We start from the raw sequence: 18,061 nt of genomic DNA, 5'->3' as shown, positions 1-18,061 counted from the left end.
AAGGAACTGCACAGGATAGGTTCATTCAGTTATTCTGCATTTGCTAAACCCATACAGTACAAGCTACATACGTTCTTCAGAGCAAGTTTGCTTGTTATACTATAATTTAATAGCTGTCCTGAGTTTGGAGCCTGGGCTCCTGTGATGAAGCCAGAACCTTGACTCATATGCTGCTTTAATCTCTCACTGTCTGTCTGCAAGATTACAGTAAAGATTATTTGGTAATTATCTTTTGTGGTTCTTTCATTCTAAAGGCAGAGAACATCACATGTGAATGACACCTTTGTATACATGTTTTAATTACATTTTTAATGGAAACAAAACACACATACCCCCACCCCAATACTGCAGATTTTCTAACAGTCTCAGATTTTGCAAGACTGTCCTGCTTTGACCCACAAACCCCCATCCAGGTTGAAGCAGAACATTTCTGGTATTCAGAGTGGCCCAGAGGTTTGGCCCATTCACCTCTCCATAGATTGGTGTGTGCAGCCCAGTTCGCAACTTGAAGGGTTCGAGGTGTGTGCCATTGACTTCTCCCAGATGACTCATGTACTTCAAAGTTGAGCACCTGTGTGATGTTTGCAGGGAGCTTTTAGGGATGATTTAAGGGCCTGTGACCTACAGTATTTTCTTTTTAGGTGTAACAGCTTCAGTGTCTCACCCTTAATTGCACGTATTCAGGAGTGCTGGAACATTTTTATAGTGGGGGTGCTGAGAGCTACTGAACCCAACTGTAAACCATGTATATACTGGAAACCACTTCAAGCCACACAGTTCCAGTACAGATGCATGTATTTATTACTGGGCTTGTGGGCCCTGGGGAGAGTCCAGAGGCCACCGCTTCATTTAGGGGGATGGGGCAAACTGTACAAGCAGACCAGGCAAGAGCCCTGAGCAGGGGCAGCAGGAGCTGGGGGAAGCTAGTCAGCCCCTCTCCATGAAGAATCCCACGTGGGGGAAAGAGGGAAGCCCCCCCGGGCAGAGCTGCTGCACGAACCACCCATTCTCCAGCCTGGGGGAAAGCACACGAGCCTCGCAGCGCATGCGCGGAGGAGATGGGCCGGGGGCGCGAGAGAGGGGGACCCTCGCACGTGACGGGGGTTCTCTTAAAGGGCCAGGAGGCGGGTCCGACGCTCCCCACGCGGAGGGTCCGAGTTCTCTCTAGCGCTGCGGCTACTGCCCCCCCCCCCCCGTGCCCTCGCGCTGGGTTAGGGGGCAGCAGCGAGCCGCGCGGCGGGGCCTGTGGGCGGCCGGGCCGGGCGCTGTGCCCCGCTGGTGTGCGCCGCTCCGCAGGTACCGGGGCGGGCCGGGCGGCCCCTGCCTAACCCGGAAGCGGTGAGGGGAGCCGGGACATGGCCGCTGCCTGCTACTGTCTCCGCGCCGCAGCTGGCATGGCCCTGCCCGGGGGGAGCCGAGGCTGAGCCCGCTCCGCGGCCGGACGCCGCCTCCCAGCGCGGGGCCGGGGCCCTTCAGCGAGGGTCTGCCCGGGGGGTCGATCTCTGTGTGGGGGTCTGGGGTTGGGCTCCACTGAGGGGCTGCAGGATTGGGCCAGGCACTGGGTGCAGAGCTGGGGTGGTGCATGGGGCTTGGGGTTATTGTGAGGAGTTGCGTTGTGGCGGGAGGGGAGAATCTTTTGGTTTTGGGGGGGTCGTATTGCGGGCAGATCTTATTTGCGGGGAATTAGCTTTTAATTTCTGGTTTGGGGGAGCTGCACTGAGTCAGATATAGATTTTGGGTGGGCTTGATTATTTTTTTTAGGTGCTCCAGAGCAACCTGGGCTGTGTGAAATGACTAGGTGATTTTAGCCCTTTTGGAGGGGTTGGATTTATTGTAGTAGATCCTGAAGGAGGGTTGCACTTGATTTATATTTTGCATTCCCTCCCCCCACACACTAAGTGGATTTCTTAGGTTTGGAGGGCTGGATTGGTTTTGGTGGCTTACAGTTTTGGGGGGACAGTTGCAGTTTGCATTTTGGGGGTGTTGCTCTCGGCAAGGCCGAGAGTGAGTTGCGGTGGGTGGACTCTGAATTTTTCCCCCTCAGTGTGGGTAAATTTTTCTCCAGCGTCGCTGATGCCAGAACAAGGCCCCAGAATGAACGGTTTCTCTCTGGGCGAGCTGTGCTGGCTGTTCTGCTGCCCACCTTGCCCTAGCCGCATTGCTGCCAAGTTGGCTTTCTTGCCCCCGGAGCCCACATATACAGTGTTACAGCCTGAGCAGCAGCAAGAGGCTGGGGCTGCAGCAGCAGGGTCTGGGACCCCAACAGGAACGGGCAGCTGCAGTCTGCACTTGAGTGAGCGGGCGGACTGGCAGTATTCACAGCGGGAGTTGGATGCTGTCGAGGTTTTCTTTTCTCGCACATCTCGGGATAACAGGCTGGGGTGCATGTTTGTACGCTGTGCCCCTGCCAGCCGGTATACGCTGCTCTTCTCGCATGGCAATGCTGTGGATCTGGGCCAGATGTGCAGCTTCTACATCGGCCTTGGCTCTCGCATCAACTGCAACGTCTTCTCCTACGACTACTCTGGCTACGGGGTGAGCTCAGGCAAACCCTCTGAGAAAAACCTGTATGCAGACATAGATGCAGCCTGGCAGGCCCTCAGGACAAGGTAAATTGGTGTTGGGGACAAGGTACCAGAGCATGGCTCTTGGCCTGCTAAGGAATATGGGTATTTCTGCATACAGCTCTCACCCTGTTAAACTCAACATCTGTATACTTACCCTGCTAAGGGGTGGGAGGAAAAAGTCTGTATACACTTGTTAACCTGGTAAGAAGTGTCTGTTTTGATTTTGTTTTTTAATGACCCCTCATGGGCACCAGCAACAGTCACATGAGGAACTGCATGGCTTGGATTGATATTGAGATTTTGCTTATTGGGTCATCTCTATTTGTGGGATTCAGTCATCAGTAGCCAACAACTGATGTAGCCACACCACTGCCTACTTCCATTGATGAAGGAAGCTGTAATGTGCTTTGGTTGAGCTTATCCCATCTTGACACCAGGTTGAGCTCAGTGGCTGCAAATCACAACTTTGTCTATGATTGGGGTTTGCACTGGTTCACTTATAACATTTGTTGGCCAGCAGTGGCAGAATTGGGGCTAATTCCACATATGGACAAACTTTGGGTAACAAGTTTGAATGTAGATCAGGTTAGTGATGACCAAAAAAAAGTAACCATCTGATGGGAATTAGAGGTTGGGAGTCCCCATGTTCCATGGAAACTCTATAACATAGGCCTTCCTCTTTAGCAGTAGGGCAGGAGAGGAGAAGACAACTCAGAGCTGAATTCCCTGGCTGTCTGCCTGAGGTCTTGCATCCTCCCAGAGCAACCTGGCCAGTGTGAGATGAGTAGGTGATTTCAGCCATTTCCTGGGGGCAGGTGTCCACCTCACAAACCATCACCAGAATTGCTACTAATTGAATCTCCCTGTTTGCAGATGGAGCATCCAGGATTAAATAGGCATGGAGTCCAAACTATCCTCTTGCTTCTGGCAGTGACATGTCTAGGTCAAGTTTGAAGCATGCTGTTGGGTGGGAAAGTAGGTGTAGGAAAGCTTACTCTTTTGCTGTAATACTGTACCTGTTGTTTTGTGGGTTAACTGAGTTGCGTTTCCAGGGTTCTCGGACAACTCTTGAGAATACTGAAACTGCTTGAAAAATTGAGTTAGTTAATTTGTAAAGAACTACCTAGAGCATGTGATGTTGCCTAGTGTAATGAAAGAAAGGATCAAATGTGTTTAATACTTAGGCACATGGGCCTTGGCTACATTGGCGCTTTACAGCGCTGCAACTTTCTCGCTCAGGGTTGTGAAAAAACACCCCCCCTGAGTGTAGCAAATTACAGCGCTGCAAAGCACCAGTGTAAACAGTGCCCCAGTGCTGGGAGCGTGGCTCCCAGCGCTGCAAGCTCATTCCCATGGGGAGGTGGAGTACCTGCATCGCTGGGAGAGCTATCTCCCAGTGTTGGCGCTGCAACCACACTTGCACTTCAAAGCGCTGCCACTTGCTCCCACAGCAGCACTGTATGGCTGCAAGTGTAGCCATACCCATGGTGGATAAGATCTAAGGGAGGAGAAGTGCTATATAAGAGCCAAGTGTTAAGGTGACTGTAATTTGCTTTCCCCTCTCTAGCCCCACCTTCAGTATTGTCTAAGTCAAACTTGAAAAATTGCCATGAAAATTTACCAATCTAGGAACGCATTCTCTTTGTCCATTCTTCTAGATTGCAAGACTAAATAATTAACTTGCCACTCAAAAATGATTTGCTTCAAGTGAATAGAATTTTACAAACTGATCTAAACCTGTTTTGTGGCTTTATTTTACTCACAGGTAAAAGTGCTGCTTTCTTTCTTTATTTCCTAAGGCAGACAAGGTGATACTTGCTCAGTGAAGGAGGATGCTCCTTGTTGTGTGTTTGTATGTTCCAATTCTTAACATTACATTAACAGATTTAGACTTTATAATTGTCACGGCTCTCAGGAGTCAAAATAAATGTTATAATCAATGAAGTGGGTGCCTTATTGACACATGTTGATTCTGGCCATGGAGATTTACATGATTCTGACAGAGATATGTATGCTTAAATGTGTGTGCTTGTGTGTACTGCTGGTGAGAAGGAAGTTTTCATTAGTAAATGTATGTATTGATGATGCCACCTAAGGGATCAGTTGCTACAGAATGTAAGCTTTTATCTTTTTAAAAAATCTCTGGCTTCCTAGTAGTAAAGAAAATCTTTTAAATATGAACCAGCACAAAATTGTCTTCCTGAGCCTGCAGACATTTCCTCATATATTTTCTAAGCAGCATATCAAAATTAACAAGATTCTGCTCCGTTTCACAGCCACTATTCAGAATTTTGAGCAGCATTACAACTGAGACACAATATCTGTCAGGACTTTCATTATAAAAATGCAAGCCTGACCCATAACATTTAATTTGTTAAAATACATGTGTTATACTTGAACACTATACCATTACTGTAATATTTAAGGCTCATTTGGACCTGGTTTTGTGTCAGTAAAACTGCTCCAGTGGAGTCTGTATATGCTTTGATTTCTATCTTAAATTCACAATACTTAGACATAATGTAATGAAGTACTATACTAAATTATTTCATGTCCTGAAATACGTAGAAAAGTGCCTCTTGCTAACGAGACCGCAGGAAGCATTTAGGTGTCCATATAGGTTCTTCTGAGTTCACCGAAGACACCCTTAGAATCTTCACCTTGAAATGTTACAGATCTGGAAGAGTCATTTGTTGCCTGTGACTGCCAGTGTTGGTGACATCCAAGAAAGAAGTTTTCAGGATGTCTCTAATTAGCCTGAAAGGATAGACATGGAACCCAACGATGATTTTGATAATAAAACCAAACATTTTTGCTGAATAACCCAGGCCTCTGCCTGGCTGCAAGAGGGGAATGTTTAGTACATTTCTGAATTTTACTCAATTTTAGTTTCACAGTTCCTCTGTAAAGTACTACTAATTTTAGTAAAGTTAATACTGATTTTATCAATAATGCATTTAATATTACCATCAGTAATCAGGCAGGACTGGCATTAATTCTTAATTGGAGTGTACGGGAACGGTTCTCTTTACCCCTATGTGTTTGTACCATGCTCATTGAGCTGTTGAATGTGTGTACAACAAATTTTATATTAACAAATTGTATTTTAATATTTTATCTGTAATAGGCAATGGATTGAAAATAAACCATATGAAAAGTAGTTTTAATATGTTCACTAGCCACTATTTGTAAATATACAGGCGTTCCTATAGTGAGTGTTGCAACTGTGCACATCGAGGTTCCCAACTATATAATAATTTGAATATAAATGGGCCTGATCTTGGAACACAAACCTGTCAATTCTCAAAGTGATAACTGGGACTTCTTAAGTAATCTATAGATCAGGCTACATAAGCACTTTAACTTTTTATTAATTCTTTACTCTGTATGTGAACTAGAACAGTTTTTCTCAAACTGGGTTCTATGACTCTCGGGGTCTGTGAGGGTATCCTGGGGGTCTGCAGGCCCCACTGATCAACTCCTCCCCCTCTCTCCGAGTGCTCCCTACCTGCCTTGGTTCTGCACGGCTCCTGGAAACTTCTGCCAGGTCCTGTAGAATCTAGGCACATGGGTGGCCAGGGAGGCTCCATGTGTTGCCCACGCCTGAGTCCTGGCTCTGCAGCTCCCATTGGCTGGGAACCGCAACCAATGGGAGCTGCAGGGGTGGCACCTGCCGGTATGAGCGCAGTGTGTGGAGCTTCACTGGCTGTCCATGTGCCGTGGGGCTGCAGGGACCTGGCAGCTGCTTCCCCAAACCCACTTCCACACCCCAACCCTCTGCCCCAGCCCAGAGTCCCCTCCCACACCCACGCTGTCTCCCGGAGCCTGCACCCCCTGAACCCTCGGCCCTGAGCCTGCTTCTGCACTTCAAACCCCACACCCCCGGCCCCACCCCAGAGAACACACCCCAAGCTACAGCCCTCACGCCAACCCCCTACCTCAGCCTGAATCCCTTTTCCTTATCCCAGTCCACTCATCCCTGGCCCCATCCCAGAGCCTGCACTCCCAGCCGGAGCCCTCAACCCCCTCTGGCACTCTTACCCCAGCCTGGAGCCCCCTCCAGTACCCCAACTGCCTGCCCCAGCCCAGAGCCTGCACCTCCAGCTGAGGCCCTCACCCCCCTCCCGCACCCAGACTCCCTTCCGGAGCCCACACCCTTACCATGAGCGCTCTCCTGCACCCCAAACCCCTCATCCCTGGCCCCACACCAGAGCCTGTATCCCCAGCCATAGCCCTCACCACACACACGCTAACCCCCTTCCCCAGCCCAGTGAAAGTGAGTGAGGATGGGGGAGAGTGAGTGACAGAGGGAGGGGGGATAGAACGAGCGGGAGGAGGGGTTTTGGAGAACAGTTGGGGCAGGGGTGGGTCAAAGGAGTGGGTCCCCACATTTTTTTTAATCAAAAGGGTGGGCCTCGGTTTGCTAAAGTTTGAGAACCACTGAACTAAAGATATATTAATCTCATTTTTTGAAATATAAAAAGGTCTAACCTCTGAGCTGGAGGTAAGCAAAATACACTGTACCCTCACTAGAACGCAGGATTTGGGATCCATGCGCGGTACCATGTTAATGCAGGGACTGTGTTATAGCGGGGACTACGTTAAAATGATTTGCAATTAAAGTAATTAAATTTGTGCTCCATGGCCGCGACCACGTAATATGTGAATTTGCGCTATATAGACACGCGTTCTAGCGAGGGTCCGGTGTATGGTGGATAAAAATTACAAATTGGATTTTTTTAACTTTTTTAAATTAAATACAGGTTTTTAAAAATCTATTTAAAATTAAATTTGAAATTAGACAACCTATGTTAGATTATAATGTTAAGACTATTAAAATAATAATATTAAGCAGTACATATTTGTTGCTGAAGCTTTAAAGAAAGTCAAAGCACTGAACTTTTGGAAGTCAGTGGTAAGCGCCTCTAACCATTGTTACAATTAAAGATCTGAAAGGATTTCTGTTATAAACTCATTTTAAGGGATTAGTTTTATTTTTAAACATCTGCATAGACTGAAGCATGGGGATTGCTGTTTTTAAGCTTACAAATGGAGAAAAATTGATCAGTATTTCCGATTTATTTTGCTTCAAGGTGGACTGGTTTAAATGAACAAAATTTAAATCACTGATATTTAATCATGATTGAAATAAGCAGGCAGGAATCCTTGATTTTAATAATCAGTTTTACTCTTGTTTTGCCATTTGTACTTTTTAGGTATTTTCCTAAAGAGAGGCTGATTCTCATTGGTTGGTAACCATTAAAGCATGTTGATTTGCAATTAAATATAGCCTTTACACTTAACTTGGTGCTTCTTTTTGCTAATCAGGATATGCTATATTGATGCACATTTATTAAGCAACTATATAGCTTAAATTACATTTTTATACATCCTTAATTTTTACATTTTTGTTAAATGGTGAACGATGCATTTCTTACTAGATGACTGTTTTTTTTTACTTGTGATTTGTGTCAAGTTCAACAGACAGTGCATAAAAATGGCATTTTTTAAATTGTTGAATAAAACTATTTCAAATGTGCTGGATACATACAAAATTTTATCAAAGTACATCAAAACATATTTTGCATTTTAAATTAACTGATTTATTAAACAGAGTATTATCTGTACTAAGTGAATTGAACAGATATTTTTTCTGCTTGCTGTTGTCCTTCAAGATTTTAGAACTAGTAGATCTCATCCTCTCACACCTAGTTTTTATTTATAGATGGAGAAGATAAGTTTTCATGCCTTTTCTACTCCCAACTGGGTTGTTAACTTTGAATAAACCAGTCATTGGTTTGAACTAATTAAATAAACTGAAGTGAAGAAAATATTCTTTCTGCATCTGCAGAAAAGACTACTGTCAAAAGCTGGTTCAGCACTTTAACAAACTTGCTAGAGCCTATAATAACAATGTGCTCATAAACTGAGGAGTTCAGGCTGAGATAAATCTTCTTCCAGTTAATTAACACATACCCATCAAGCACCTAAATATTTTATTTTGGTAATTCTTGGATTTATAGGTCTAGGTGATGCTTTCTGTGAGTTAGATTCTTTGTTTCAGTTTGGTCAGTCTATTTTGCTTTAATTTGTTCTACAGATAGAGCTGGGCATAATAGAAAGTTTTTCAGACCCTTTGTCTTTTATGTCGTTCTAATTGGGTTTAGTGCTCTTTGCTGTTTGTGGTGATACAATTAACTTTTATCCTAATATTTGATTGATTGAGAGAGCGGCCCATTGCCCATATGTAGGATTCCTATAGCTTGACTCTCCCTTCTCCCTCCTCCCCCCCCCAAATTACTTGTGAAATATTAAAAACATTTCAACAATCCTATATTAGGGTAAATTCTGTTAACCTTGTGAATAGGATACACATTCCCAATCATCCAGTTTGGGTATTATGTTTAAACTCTCGAGCATGATCACAAACATTTTTCCCATCATTATTCTTTGATATTTTCCCTACCTCTGTTGTCTGTACTTGAGTCAATTGCAGATTGTGTAATGCTTGGAAGACTCTGGTAACGGGTATAGTATTCTCTTACTGTCATCATGATATTTAATTAAATGTCTTTGGGTATGGCTACACTTACAGTTTTGCAGCGCTGGTAGTTACAGCTGTGTTCGTACAGCTGTGTAGGGCCAGCGCTGCAGTGTGGCCACACTGACAGCTACCAGCGCTGCAGTGTGGTCACATTTACAGCACTTGCAGCACTGTTGGGAGTGGTGCATTGTGGGCAGCTATCCCACAGAGCACCTCGTCCCATTTTGGCGCTGTGGCTTGTGGGAAGGGGAAGGAAGTGTGCAGGTCTTTCTGCTTCCTGTTCCAACACCTCGTGGTGCTTTGCTACACATTCCGAGCAGTTTGGCGGCATTGTGAGTCTGCAGCGCGATTTCTGAGATTTCTGTTACAAATGGAGCCTGAGCTGCTGAGGACCTTGCTGATGAATGTTGCCAGCACATCACGCATGGCAGTGGAGCTATTCCTTCAGCTGCAAAGTGACAGTGAGGAGTCAGACGATGATATTGAAACACCTGACGCTGAAGACACTCAATTGCTTGTGGCAGTAACAGACGTGCTCAGCACCGTGGAACGGCGCCTTTGGGCTCGGGAAACCAGCACTCAGTGGTAGGATCACATCATCCTGCAAGCCTGGGATGACGAGCAGTGGCTGCAGAACTTTCGAATGAGAAAAGCCACTTTCATGTCACTGTGTGCTGAGCTCGCCCCTACCCTGCGGCGCAGGGACACGAGATTGAGAGCTGCCCTGCCAGTGGCGAAGCGGGTGGCTATTGCAATCTGGAAGCTGGCAACTCCACACAGCTACCGATCGGTGGCGAACCAGTTTGGAGTGGGAAAGTCCACCGTTGGAATGGTGCTGATGCAAGTTTGCACAGCCATTAATTGCACCCTGTTAAGAAGAACTGTGACTCTTGGGAATGTGCAGGACATTGTGGATGGCTTTGCAGAAATGAGTTTCCCTAACTGTGGAGGGGCAATAGATGGGACGCATATTCCTATTCTGTCACCACCCCACCTGGCATCAGAGTACGTTAATCGCAAGGGGTATTTCTCCGTGGTTCTGCAAGCGCTTGTGGATCACCGTGGGCGTTTCACTGACATTTACTCAGGATGGCCTGGAAAGGTGCACGATGCACGCATCTTTCGGAACAGTTCCCTGTTCAGGAGGCTGAGGGCCGGGACTTTTTTCCCAGAGCGCAAGATCACAGTAGGGGACGTCGAAATGCCCACTGTGATCCTTGGAGACCCCGCTTACCCCTTAATGCCATGGCTCATGAAGCCGTATACAGGGAAGCTTGACAGGAGCAAGGACTGGTTCAACTACAGGCTGAGCCGGTGCAGAATGACTGTGGAGTGTGCTTTTGGCCGTTTGAAAGCCCGCTGGTGATGTCTTTATGGGAAGCTAGATTTGGGGGAAAGCAGCATCTCCGCTGTTATATCCGTGTGCTGTACCCTCCATAATATTTGTGAAGGGAAGGGTGAAAGATTCAGTGAGGAATGGACCTCCGAGGTTCGATGCCTAGAGGATGAATTTGCACAGCCAGAGAGCAGGGCTACTAGGGAGGCCCAGGAAAGAGCTTTAAGGATTAGGGATGCTTTAAGGGAGCAATTTGATGCTGAGAGCCAACAGTAATGTTTGGTGCCTTGGCTGTGCTTTGTTCTACCTTGGGGTACAATATTTACCACTTCCTGCAATAATAAAACGTATTGTAAAAGCCATAAAATCCTTTATTCAAAGTGCAGTACATAAAAGGCCAGGGGGGTTAGGGTGGTGGACTGTACATTCAGAGGTTTGAATATGTCCTGTTTTGATTACTGTTCAATGTCTGCTGCACTTCAGGATTACTATGCTGCAGGGTAATGGAGGTGGAGTGCACAGGGTAAGAATTATAGTTATCAGGGCTGGTAGGTGATCGTACAGGTGTTGGGGGCAGCTGGTGGTAATAAGAAACTGGCTGCTGGAGAAAGATGTTTTGTGCAAATACTGGGGAACAAGAAAGAGAGCTTTGGGAGGGCTGTGGGTTACCACGGTACATATCTGCCTGCATGGCTACGAGAGACTCGAAAGACTCAGTTTGGCGAGCCAGGAGGCTTATCATCTGCTTTGAGGGTTTTTTTGATAGCCAATTCCTTTCTCCTGCTTTCTGTTTGCCTCCAGTCATACGTTTTCTCTCTCCATTCATACATTTTCTCTTTCCATTCCTGCGTCTTCCTACTTTCTCTGTTGTAGTGATTCATAACTGCTTTGATCAATTCTTCTTTTGATTTTCTGGGATTTCTTCTCAAGTTCTGCAAGCGACGTGAGGCCAGTGATCCGGCTGCATTAGTCAAGGTCACTAGAAAAAACAAAGATAGAACCATGTAATGCACAGAGGCTACATTGTTTGTTTATTATCACACAGTGAAGTTTTTAGACTTCTTGTAGCATCCTTCCCACATACCTCACATAACACAGAGAGGCCAGGGAAGCTAAGTCATGGCGAGCAATGGGGTGAGTGTTTCTGCCCCGAGTACACCTGGGAGGGGGAATTGACCGATGGGTCACTGGGGTTTATCTGCACTGGGTACAGGAGGTAGCTGGTGTCCTGCACAGGGGACAGTAGTGAACAGGAAGGTGGCGAGCTGCTGGTGGGGGGGGGGGGTGTCCGCGTAACTGCCGGCCTGCTGGTGGGGGGGGGGAACGCACAGCTGTGCTGGCTGCCTGCTGGGAAGGGTGGGGGAACACCGGAGCGCACCGCGGGGCTGGATGCCTGCTGGGAAGGGTGGGGGGGGGAGACCGGAGCGCACCGCGGGGCTGGCTGCCTGCTGGGAAGGGGGTGGGGAGACCGGAACGCACCGCGGGGCTGGGGGGGGGACCGCGAACCTGGCGCCCTGCACTCAAGTATCCCTAAATTCTCAACAGGGTTTCCTACTGCCAGATATATCACTGCTGCGTGTTACCTGGGAAGAGAGGGAGGGTCTTCTACAGCAATGTGGATTCCACCCTGGCCCCTATGCAGCTTGCCTGTGTGCAGCCATGGTCCCCCCCACCCCTCGCTGCACAGTGGATCGGACGAGTTAGCCTGACCGGGACAAGGACCACGGTGGCTCTCCCGATAAACTTGAGAAAGCACATTGCGCACGCTCTGGCTGCAACTTTTCAAGAGATTACCGAGGCAGATTACAGAGACGTGATAGAGCAAATCAATGGGCTATTCCACGTGTAGGCATGCATGCAGGCAGCCATAACCCAAACCCTCCTCTCCCAAAACATAAAAATTTGCTTACCCCGAGCACGCTCCTCAGTTTCTTCCTCACCAGCAACTTCCAGCTGCTGCGACTGGCTAGCCTCCTCCTGGCTTGAGAAGAGCTCCTGGCTGCATGCCTCCTGGGACTCCGGGGTGTCTCCCTCCACGCCAGTAGCCTCACTGTCGGCTTCCTCTTCACCCTCCCCCACTTCTCCCTCCTCTGAACTCTCCATCGTGGTCCTCGGATTGGCAGTGGGGTCACACCCAAGTATGGCATCCAGCTCCTGGTAAAAACGGCAGGTTGTGGGGGCAGCTCCTGAGCGGCGATTTCCCTCACGGACTTTGCAGTAAGCACTCCTCAGCTCTTTTATTTTGACCCTGCACTGCAACGCGTCCCATTCATGGCCCCTTCTCAGCAAGGACTGCGATATCTGCCCATAGGTATCATAATTTCTCCTTCTGGAGCGCAGCTGTGCTTGCACAGCCTCCTCACCCCAAACACTGATGAGGTCCTGCAGCTCTGAATTGTTCCATGCTGGGGCTCGTTTGGGGCGTGGAGGCATGGTCGCTGATTGATTGAATGATTGAATGCACTCCACACCTGGCTGAGCAAACAGGAAGGGGATTTTTAAAATTCCCGGGGCATTTAAAGGAGGGGTCAGCTGAGCCCAGGGCAGTGGAGTGTGCATGATTACCAGAGAGGCTTCTAAGGTATGCTGGGATACCTCCTTATACCACGGAGGTCAATAAAAGCGCTGGTGGGTGTCCACACTTGCTGACCAGCGCTGGATCACCAGCGCTGGAATCCCTACACCCGAGGCTCGACCGGGTGTACAGCCAGCACTGCAACCAGGGAGTTGCAGCGCTGGCCGTGCTTTGCAAGTGTGGCCACATCCTAAGTTGCAGCGCTGTAACCCCCTCACCAGCGCTGCAACTCTGTAGTGTAGCCAGGCCCTTTGTTAAATCTGAGAGTTAAATTCTACATCCAGTTTCACTCAATAGAAAATAAATTAGATAAAATCATAAACTGATCTCCTGGGCTGTGTGCAGTTATTGATTGGTGTTGATGGGAGTGAGTGATGGATAAATCAGAGCCCCTCCCCCCACTCTTCATGTTTTTTAGCTTATGCTGATGTGCTTCAGATACGTAGGAGTGATAAAATCAATGTACGCGTTCCCTAAACTCTCCAGTAAAGATTTGTGAAGTGATTTTAAAAATCCTACCTGAATGAAAGAAGGCATCACTTCCCTAATTCTTTGACTCTGAAATATAGTATCAAAGTGAAGCTCCTCAGTCTGCTATCTGGATGCTGTGAAATGGATGAAGAGGTTGTAGCTGGTTATGTCTGAATCCTTGAAAGACTCGAATATCAAAAGATCTATGGAGTAATTTATTTAGGTATGTCCTCTCAACCCATAATAGAGCATCAGAACAGTTCAACTTTGATTTATACTTCAGTCAGTAGAGATCTGCTAGTTCCCTCCATTGATTTACCAGTACTGAAGGAGTCAGACTTCAATATTACACAATAGAATCCAAGTGTTTCTGGTAGGAGATTATTTTCCATTCATTTAGGATTCATGATATATCAATCCAGGAACTATTTTTTCCCCAAACATGCGGATTTTAAAGATCTCTTCTATTCTGAACTGTCACTTTATGCAAGCTACATTAAGGAGGGTTGTGGGGGAGGGGATGAGAAAAGGAAGAGAGATATCTGTTTCGTTGGTGTTCTCTTCCCACACCCCATTCCCATCCAGTGCAATTTTCTTTGCAAAACTTGCCTTAAAAAAAAAAATTGCAAATAATTTTCATTAAAGCCAGAGCTCATAACTGCCTGAATTCTTGCAGGGAAGGTAACTAATCACCTGAGGAGGTCCTAGCACTTTTCTAAATCAGAGTGGTCATTGTCTGAGCAGAAAGGTATAGCCCATATTAATTAGTATATTTTTTCAGAGACGAAAATAGCAGTTACCATTTTTATCAGCATACTTAAACTGCCACTTTAATTTTCTTTGACATAATCTTGCTTGAACAGCCCTCTAGCATAAAATCTTATTTCAAATAATTCAGATCAAATCATTCAGTTGAGTTGAATATTTGAACAACTGACTTGAGGTTTGCTGAATTAGCATAGTCCTTTGAAGTTCTTTCTGTTAGTCTTTAAGGTGCCACTGGACTCCTTGTTTTTCTTTTAGAGCAGTGTTTCCCAAACTTGGGACACTGCTTGTGTAGGGAAGGCCCCTGGCGGGCCAGACTCGTTTGCTTACCTTCTGCATCCGCAGGTCCAGCCGATCGTGGCTCTTACTGGCCACGGTTTGCTGCTCTGGGCCAGTGAGAGCTGCTGGAAGCGGTGTGGGCCAAGGGATGTACTGGCCATCACTTCCAGCAGCTCCCATTGGCCCGGAGCGGCGAATCGTGGCCAGTGGGAGCCGCGATCGGCCGGACCTGCAGACGCGGCAGATAAACAAACCGCCCCGGCCCACCAGGGACTTTCCCTACACAAGCAGTGTCCCAAGTTTGGGAAACACTGCTTTAGAGAATTAGCCTTGTACACCTCTACCCCAATATAATGCAACCCGATATAACGCAGTAAAGCAGCGCTCCAGGGGAGCGGGGCTGCACACTCCATTGGATCAAAGCAAGTTCGATATAACGCGGTAAGATTTTTTGGCTCCTGAGGACAGTGCTATATCGGGGTAGAGGTGTACCTTAATCTTTTTTCAGGAGCTAGTTAGTTGAGCAATTTATATTATGTACATTTGGGGTGAAGGATGTTAAGATTCTTGGAACTCCTCAAACCTTCTCCCAGTGTATCTCTTTTTGGAATAATTTGTGTCCGGAGTAAACTCCCATCCCAGATACACACATGCTCAAACAGTATGATCCCGGTGTGACCTATTAATTGCTATAGTTTATCAGCACGTTTCCTTTAATTTTTTTATGTAATAGTTCTAGCAGTTGCTACAAATCACATCGTACCTGTTTGTATCCTAGACTTAATCAGATGTGCATAATGTAAGAAAAGTGGACCAGTTAATAATGTTAAGTAGGTATCACAGATTTTGTTCACTACCGATGTAAATATATTCGGTATAATAAAATAATGCATTTACTTTACAGTACTTCCTCATTTTTACTGTTACACTTGATGGGCAAGTTTCGTTCTAGTTCCGTTTTAAGCTGCAGATATTGTGGCTTTTCAAAATAGTATAGGAAGAGAGAGACTCAGAAAAATTCCATATGAGTTATGATGTTTCTTCATTCCTTAATATTGGTTGCAAAAGTTCAAAACCCTTTTTTTGCTGGCTCTTTTGACATCTGCCTGCTCTGCACATACTTTCTTGGAATCTGACTTCATAAACTGGAGTCTTCATAAATTTGTTTGGGTTTGGAATTTTTCCCAAGCATTCTCAGTGTGACTCTTGGATTTTACTGGTAGTATTTCCTATTTTTGGCCCTTTTAAAGAGATTATGGTGTGAGGGCTGCAAGTGGTTATGTAATGTACACTCTTTATTTTTGGAGAAATTGTGTTTTTTTTTTTTTCCCCCTAAAATTTAGAAAGTATGTGCATATCCTGGTGAACAGTGCAATTAGAATCACATGGAACACAAATTTGATCAAAAATATGACTGCAAAATAGGGTAGGTAATGTTACCTTGTGCAGCAATGTATTATACAGCTACCTGCACAACGAACATACATTAATTCAAATGATTAGCATGCCACAGGCAAGTAGATAGCTGCCACTGGTATTCTGGTAAACATTTTTAATAACTTTGTGCATCAGATTTTAGTGTCATGTTATGTAGATTGTTTTCTTTGTCTTTAGAAAAACTGTAACATTTAGCAAAGAGAGTCACTGACTGTAAGATCAAAGCAGACTTGAAAGCTAAATTTCCATCATTGATATATATTGAATTCCAAGAATAGTTTTAAGTTAGCTTTGTTTTTAGCTACTGTTGGTGATAACAAAATAAGATTTGATTTTTTTTTTTTAGTTGTCTTGGGTGTAGACAGCCTTAAAATTCATCTGTCCAAACTGGACATACCAGTTTTTTGTTTACCCTCTCATCACAAAAGGTTCAGGGGTGTAGTTCTGACCTAATTACAGATATACTGGATATAAAGAACTCTAAAATGGAGGCTAGGCGCATGCTTTTCTCAAGTTGGCGTGGTAAAAATAGCAGTGTGGACATTCTGGCATGAGCTAGCTGCCCAAGTACAAACCCAGTGGGTCCGGTGGGCTTGTGCTAGAGTGGTTAGCCAGTACTGCTGCTCGTGGCACAATGTCCATACTGCTATTTTTAGCATACTAGCTCAAGCAGAGCATGTGTGTGTGTGTGTCTACTCAGGATGGGTGCTCATTTCCAGGTGCAGTGTAGACATACCCTAAGTAGTCATGAAGTGTGCTCACATCTGTGTTTAGGAACTCAAGGTGTCCTTCTGCCTTCAGTGCCATGTAGCAGATTAAGTGCTGTGAGATATTTGAGAGAATGGTTTTAGCCTTTCCCTTTCTCCTTATTAGAGGTACATGATCTCTCTGGATACTTTTCTGCCTGCCCATTACCTGCCTTAAAGAGGTTGGCTTGCAAGGTCTGATGTGTGCATACTACTGGAAGCATTTAGATCAGTGTGGAGTAGGCACAAATGAGTATTTTTGGTTTTGTTTTTTTTAATATAAAAGTGCACCCCTCGGTTACCATGATGTGTCTTTAAGTGCTAGGCTAAGCTTACAGACGCTCGTTACTTGTGCACTCAAGTAAAACACAATTAGTAATGTCATCTGCGACTTCAGAGAACCAAGGGTATACATGCCATGAATAAATTATATGGGGGAAAATGTTACAACTACAACAAAGATATGGGCCAACTGTCAGCAAACTTGATGGCCAAACTTTGGCACCGTTTGAGTAAATGGACTTTAAAAGACTGAGTAGACTAAAGGAAACAAGTTTTTTTTTTTTTCTAGCTAAGTCTATTTCAATTCTAAGATTCTTTTAATGACTTTCTTGCTTAGGTATACAGTAATTTAAAGGAGATGTTGATGGCACCTGCCTTGTGGAGTCTAGCTTGCTTTAATTTCTTTTGTTTTAAATTCTGTTTTAGATTGCCACAGGAAAGCAGGGTATTGAGGTTATGGTAACTTTCACCTTAAACCCTTTCGCAAGTTTGTTTTAAGAGGATCAGCAGAAAATTAGCCTGTAAAGTCTTGAGTTACACCCAGCAAAGAATGTACCTATCAGAACTATGCAAACACTAATAAGTGGGTGGTTAAAGAACATTGTTTTTCTCAAGCCAGTGATGCATTTAATGAGTAACCAGCACTTCCTCCACAGGTAAAGATGAATCAGTTTCAAGGCAGTGTTTGGGAGATGTTGAGATAGGCCATGAATGAAGTCATTCTTGTGCCAGTTTAAATTAATGTACTAATCCCATACTCAGCGTTGTTTGGCTCTCAGCCACAAAAAAACTGCCATTTTTTTTCTTTCTGGACACTGAGTAACTCTTGCGAGTAACCTTAACTGCCGTTAAGTCCAGGGATGTTGAATGCACTCATCAACTTGAAAGTTTAGGCCCCATATATTTGACAGAATCTGTTCAGTATGGCATATAGGTCCTCACAATTGAGTACAGTGTTTATCTGTAGCCATTTTACATTCATTCACTTCTCGAATATATTGACTACTGATTTTATCTTTAGGATGTTCTGAATAAGAAAGGATGGAAGATCTAGACTTA

The 18,061-nt window shown here is 45.5% G+C and overlaps 2 protein-coding genes across 2 annotated transcripts in view; one reads left to right on the top strand and one right to left on the bottom strand.

Annotated features, from left to right (window-relative positions):
• The first annotated feature begins 1,509 nt into the window (after positions 1 to 1,509).
• ABHD17C (abhydrolase domain containing 17C, depalmitoylase) overlaps positions 1,510 to 18,061 on the top strand; it is a 63,580-nt gene continuing 47,028 nt past the window's right edge. The window contains exon 1 of the mRNA XM_050967825.1: positions 1,510 to 2,609. Coding sequence (XP_050823782.1) covers positions 2,074 to 2,609 — 536 coding nt within the window. The 5' untranslated portion in view covers positions 1,510 to 2,073. The remainder of the gene's footprint in view (positions 2,610 to 18,061) is intronic.
• On the bottom strand, positions 10,839 to 13,253 carry LOC127058209 (zinc finger and SCAN domain-containing protein 20-like). The gene is made up of 2 exons (XM_050967828.1): positions 12,358 to 13,253; positions 10,839 to 11,426 (listed from the first exon to the last, which is right to left on the bottom strand). Exons 1-2 carry the CDS (start codon positions 13,004 to 13,006, stop codon positions 11,161 to 11,163), a joined length of 915 nt encoding a protein of 304 aa, XP_050823785.1. The 5' UTR covers positions 13,007 to 13,253; the 3' UTR covers positions 10,839 to 11,160.

This window comes from Gopherus flavomarginatus, chromosome 9 (assembly GCF_025201925.1).
Source record: "Gopherus flavomarginatus isolate rGopFla2 chromosome 9, rGopFla2.mat.asm, whole genome shotgun sequence".
Lineage (NCBI taxonomy): Eukaryota > Metazoa > Chordata > Testudines > Testudinidae > Gopherus > Gopherus flavomarginatus.
The sequence above is the reverse complement of the archived record's forward strand: the minus strand, read 5'-3'. Positions and strand labels throughout refer to the sequence as shown.

Coding starts and splice junctions, on each gene's coding strand:
- LOC127058209 (XM_050967828.1), bottom strand. CDS start 13,006: ATGCACACTCCACTGCCCTGGGCTCAGCTGACCCCTCCTTTAAATGCC. Junction 11,427..12,357: donor AACTGAGGAGCGTGCTCGGG/GTAAGCAAATTT, acceptor TGTTTTTTCTAG/TGACCTTGACTAATGCAGCC.